A 6103-nucleotide genomic window follows, 5' to 3' on the forward strand; every position below is an offset into this window, starting at 1 on the left:
AAACGAATTTCCATACCGGATCGGTCGAGGCCTGGGTTACCAAAGACCGCCACCGGTACCGGTGGTCAGCAGGGTATCAGTGGAAATTGTGCTACTGCTGGGCGAAGGAGGAGAAGGAGAAGGGGAAGGCGAGTCCGGAGGCAGTGGGAGAGGGGGAAGGGTAGAAGTGTGGAGGTGAGAGTTGGAACTCTGAATGTTGGGACGATGACTGGCAAAGGGCGAGAGTTGGCTGATATGATGGAGAGAAGAAAGGTGGACATACTGTGTGTACAAGAGACCAAGTGGATGGGGAGTAAGGCTAGGAGCATTGGAGGTGGTTTCAAACTGTTCTACCATGGTGTGGATGGGAGGAGAAATGGTGTCGGGGTAATCCTGAAGGAGGATTATGTCAAGAGGGTATTGGAGGTGAGGAGAGTGTCGGACAGAGTGATGAGTGTGAAGTTGGAAATTGAAGGGGTGATGATGAATGTCATCAGTGCATATGGCCCACATATGGGGTGTGAGATGGAGTATAAAGAAGATTTCTGGAGTGAGTTAGATGAAGTGGTGGAGAGTGTATCCAAGGATGAAAGAGTGGTGATTGGAGCAGATTTCAATGGACATGTTGGGGAAGGGAATAAAGAGGATGAGAAGGTGATGGGTAGGTACGGTCTCAACAAGAGAAATGTGGAAGGGCAAATGGTGGCAGAGTTTGCAAAAAGAATGGAAATGGCAGTGGTAAATACGTATTTCAAGAAGAAGGAGGAACACAGGGTGACATACAAGAGTGGAGGAAAGTGCACACAGGTGGATTACATCTTAAGCAGGAGATGCAACCTGAAAGAGATTAGTGACTGTAAGGTGGTGGCAGGGGAGAGTGCAGCTCGACAGCATCGATTGGTGGTCTGTAGGATGACTTTAGAGGTGGGGTTGAGGAAGAGAGTGAGGGCTGAACCAAGCACCAGATGGTGGAATCTGAAGGAAGAAGACTGTTGCGTGAAATTTATGGAGGAGGTGAGACAGGCGTTGGATGGTGGTAAAGATGGGTGGGATGATTGGGTAACTACAGCAGAAGTGATGAGGGAGATAGCGAGGAAGGTACTTGGTGTGACATCTGGACAGAGGAAGGAAGATAAGGAGACTTGGTGGTGGAACGAGGAAGTACAGGAAAGTATAAGGAAGAAGGGGTTGGCGAAAAGGAAGTGGGATAGTTAGAGAGATGAAGAAAGTCGGCAGGAGTACAAGGAGTGGTGGCGAAAGGCAAAGAGAGAGGTGGCAAAAGCCAAGGAAAAGGCATATGACGAGCTGTATGAGAAGTTGGATACAAAAGAAGGGGAAAATGATTTATACCGATTGGCAAGACAGAGGGACCGAGCTGGGAAGGATGTGCTGCAGGTTCGGGTGATGAAGGACGCAAATGGGAATGTGCTGACGAGCGAGGAGAGTGTGTTGAGAAGGTGGATGGAGTACTTTGAGGAGCTGATGAATGAAGAAAATGAGAGAGAGAGAGAGAGAGAGAGAGAGAGAGAGAGAGAGAGAGAGAGAGAGAGAGAGAGAGAGAGAGAGAGAGAGAGAGAGAGAGAAAAAGAGAGAGAGAGAGAAAAAGAGAGAGAGAGAAAGAGAGAGAGAGAGAGAATGAGAGAGAGAAGGTTGGAAGAGGTGGAGATAGTGAATCTGGAAGTGGGGTGGATCAGTAAGGATGAAGTGAGGACTGCTATGAAGAAGATGAAAAGTGGAAAGGCGGTTGGCCCAGATGGTATACCAGTGGAGGCATGGAAGTGCTGAGGAGAGATGGCAGTGGGGTTGTTAACCAGATTGTTTAATAAAGTCTTGGAAAGTGAGAGGATGCCGGAGGAGTGGAGATTAAGTGTACTGGTTCCGATTTTCAAGAACAAGGGTGATGTGCAGAGCTGTGGAAATTACAGAGGGATAAAGTTGTTAAGCCACACCATGAAGGTGTGGGAAAGAGTATTGGAAGCTAGGTTGAGAGGAGAAGCTACAATTCATAAACCTCAATAAATGCATAAGGGATGCTGAAACATGATGGGTGCATGGCATGTTGCCCCTTTTGGTAACAACTCTTGCAGCGGGTGATGATGTGATTCATGGATTCATGACGCCATAACTCAGTCGAGGTAATATTTTTGTGTGTACATCTGACATATATAAACCGGGCATAGTGGCGTGCGCCTGTAATCCGGCTACTCGGAGGCTTGGGTTGGAGGATCGCTTGAGGACGGGAGCTCTGCGCTGGGCCGCACTATGAGAGGGTGTAGGGCAGCTCAGAATCATGTCGAAACCCAATCCTTATCCCTGTGTCGTAAGAGGCGACCAGGATTGCGTCAGGAAGGGCATCCGGCGTAAAACCTATGCCAAAATCAGTATGCGGATCATAAGGGATGATCCGCTGTAGCGACCCTTAATGGGAGCAGCCGAAAGATGAACAACAACATCTGACATATATAAATGTACTATTTCTAACCACTCACAAACTCACTCACTCACGCACTGATATAAACGCTTTTGAAGTGCTTTCTACGTTTGGTTGCTAGAAAACTGAAATTTTGCAGACTGATGCAACTCAAAGCCAATATCCCAGGAAAACATCGCAAAACCGTTGGAAAATGTCCATAAACGAAAATATCCATAAACTAGAATGGCATTCCCTCCACCCGGCTGAACAGTCAAAATCGAATCAGCTTGTTCTTGTAACCTATCCAACTCATCCACCTCGTTTTGTCATAACTCGTCCACAACTTGTTCAGATATCACGCAATATCTCAATGGTGAAGAATCACTTAAAAATTCTCAGATCTGGACCCGGATTTGGATCTTCACTCAAATGCAATTAATTCTTCCTTGCTACACACCCAACCTTCCCACCAAGTTTCGTCCGAATCCGTCCACAATTTTTTTCAGAAATCCTGCTAAATATCGGTTTTGGCCCTATCTCTCAATGGTGAAAAATCACTTTAAAAATTCTCGGAGAGAAATCCGGATCCAGATCTTCACCAAAATCGAATCATTTCGTCGGTGTCACATCTCCAACCTCTCCACCAAATTTCGTCTGAATCCGTCAACAACTATTTGAGATATTTTGTTCACAAACAAACAAACAGACAGACAGACAGAGTGAAAAACATAACCCCCATCCACCTTCAGTGGTGGAGGTTAAAATGACGACTCCACAAGAGAAAGCTCAGTGCATCAAATTGTTCATCGAGCCGAGATCTGACTTGCAAGTTCAGCGTAATTTCCGGACAAGGTATTGAAGGAAACCACCATCACGGACTCATATCAGAGAGTGGTACAAGAAATTTAAGGAGACTGCAAGTTGTCAGAAACAGAAAAGTACCGGTCGACCAAGCACAAGTGCAGCAGACATTGAATGAGTGGGTGAATCATTTCAACAAAGTCCCAGAAAATCAATCTGATGCACATCCAGAAAACTAGGACTACCAACCACCACGGCACACAGGATTTTGCATAAAACACTGAAGCTTTATGCCTATAAGGTGCAGATTCTGCAGGAAATCAAATCAAATGACAGACCAACACACAAGGCATTTGCATTGGAAATACTCAGTCGCATTGAGGAAGATTACCTGAAAAAGGTCATGTTCACAGATAAAGCTTGCTTCCATGTATCAGGGAAGGTCAACCAGCACAATGTGAGGATCTGGGGCTCTGTAAACTCCCACGTGGTCATTTAGCACACACGTAACAGTCAAATGCTCAATGTGTAGTGTGGCCTTCTCCATGACCTCTTGGTGGGTCCGTTTTTCTTTGCAGAGGATACAGTGACCTCAACAATTTACATGAACATGTTGGAAGGATTCACCTTCCCACAAGTTGAAGACCTGATATCATTTTTTACCAGGATGGTGCAACCCCTCATTGAGGTCAAGCCGTCCTGAATGAAAACTTTCCAGGTTACTGGATTGGCCAAGACGGACCAACCACTTGGCCCTCCCACAATCACCAAACATAACCTCCCTTGATTTTTTCTGGGAGGGTTGTCTGCAACACCAATTTGGCAAACATGCAGGATCTTTACTCTCAGATCACGGCTGCATGCGCACTAGTGCACGTAAACATGTTGAGCCGATCATGGCAAGAACTCGTGTAGCACCTTGATGTCCTGTGCATGACAAACGGAGCTCACATTGAAGTGTATTGATGATGTGCACAAAACTGTGAGTTTCTGTGTCATATGAACCATCCATTGGGACCATACTCTGTGCAGAGCATTGCTGCTGCCGCAGAAGATTCCTTGGCTATTGGACACGATCCTGAACAGGTCGCCACTCCGACAGTATACCAGCATGCGGGCACTCATTTTGCCGACCTCGGAAAGATGACGGGCAGAGTCAACCCCACCTGGTATTAATTCAACAGCTGAGTGGGGTTTGAACTCAGGATCATAGGATCCCAAGCGCACCACTCTAACCAATGAGCAAACACCAGCCATATATGAACCAAAGGGTATTGTTGCATCGTTTGTGTTTCTAAATATTAAGAACCAAAGTTGTCCGGTGTTTTTGGAACACCCTGTATTATTGGACAGCACAGATAACAGCGGTGGAGGTGGAGGCCAAGGAGTGCTGGGTGTGTGGGGACCCAAGCGCGAGGGAGATCATGTGGGGGAATGTACTGACGTGAAGAGGTTTTGCACCATAATCCACACTCATTACAAAACTGGCTTGATTTGAGAACTCCAGGGTCAGACTGATGAAGACATGCATCAGGATTGGGATGGTGGCAAGGGTGATTTAGCGCATGAGGAAAGAAAGCACTGTATTAACGCGATGGGAGACTACATGGATTTGTGGGCGATCCAGGAATGACGCAGAAAGGAAGGTGAGAAGCGGAAGCATAATGGGAGTAGGACATTTGTAAATGAATGCGTAGGAAGATTAAACATTGTAAAATTGTGCTTAAAAATATTTGAGTTGACATTGTGAGAGGGAAGGAGGCAGAGAAGGAGAGATGATGAAATAAATAATTTTGTAAATGGCTTTAGAAATGAGCTCAGAATGATAATGGAATAGTGGGATAAGCTCAGTGGAATAAGTGAATGAAATTTGATTTATTTGTGCCAATTTTAAGAAGAAAGAAGAAGGGAGCTTGAGATTGGCAGGACGATGAAGAAGAAGAAGAAGAAGAGGAAGAGGAAGAAGAAGAAGAAGAAGAAGAAGAAGAAGAAGAAGAAGAAGAAGAAGAAGAAGAAGAATAAGAAGAAGAATGCTGACGAAAGATAAAGTTTAGCAAGGAGTGAATGAGGAAGCAGGCCTGTCGAACACATGGTCAAGGAACAAACAATACAGACCATCAAAACACGAGTTAAGAGGTATTTTTTTTTTCTAGGAGGTATAAGGAAGGAATTAGACCGAGGGTGTTAATTGGGATGATGAGACAATGGGAGAAAGCACAACAAAGGGGTGTGCGAGTTGGGGAATAAAGTGGAGGCTGAACCAACTGAGGCAGATGCACAAGATCAAAATTAGCAAATAGGCATGCAAAAGTTCTACAAATGTGGACAAAATTGCTAGCAACAGAGACAACTGCAGAAGTTTACTTAACTTTAAAAGCAGGTCATTTGGAGAAGAGAAGAAAAGCTGCCACTACCAGAAACTGGAAGTCCAAATTGTATTGTTCATGTTACAGTTCTCATTGGTATGAAAATGCCAAAACAGATGTGTTTTTTTTTTTTACAGGAGAATCGTCTTAATCGATTAAGACAAGCTGTAGAAGCTTACATCATGCAGATGCAGTCTGGAGACAAAATTGGGATTGTCACATTCAACAGCATTCCTCATATTCAGAGCAATCTTGTGGAGATTCGAAACAAAAACAGCCGTTTGAAACTCCTTCACAGTCTGCCCAACACTGCTGAGCGTGGAACCGTTATCTGTTCAGGAATCCAACTGGCTCTCAAAGTAAGTATCAAATGGAACATGTTTTCTTCTTTTACCAGAATGTGCTAAGTGGAAGGACATGTAAAATATATACGAGAATGTAACTTACTGCTCAATGTAAATACATGCATGTGATTGCCTTGTACATTTAAAAGCCATTTTTGTTTCGATAAAAATGATCAAGGTGGTTGCACAAGATGACGGGG

At 44.8% G+C, this 6103-nt stretch overlaps 1 protein-coding gene across 2 annotated transcripts in view; it reads left to right on the forward strand.

Moving 5' to 3' along the window:
- The window catches only part of LOC147026674 (calcium-activated chloride channel regulator 3A-1-like), an 85952-nt gene that overhangs the window by 46033 nt on the left and 33816 nt on the right, over positions 1-6103 (forward strand). For both annotated transcript variants that reach the window (XM_085882365.1, XM_085882366.1), the window contains exons 7-8: positions 5697-5918; positions 6082-6103. The exon at positions 6082-6103 is cut by the window's right edge and continues 156 nt beyond it. In XM_085882365.1, the coding sequence (XP_085738491.1) occupies positions 5697-5918; positions 6082-6103 (244 nt within the window). The remainder of the gene's footprint in view (positions 1-5696; positions 5919-6081) is intronic.

Source organism: Eptatretus burgeri, chromosome 5, assembly GCF_056783735.1.
Source record: "Eptatretus burgeri isolate ZD-2024b chromosome 5, Ebu_testis_v1, whole genome shotgun sequence".
Taxonomy (NCBI): Eukaryota; Metazoa; Chordata; class Myxini; order Myxiniformes; family Myxinidae; genus Eptatretus; species Eptatretus burgeri.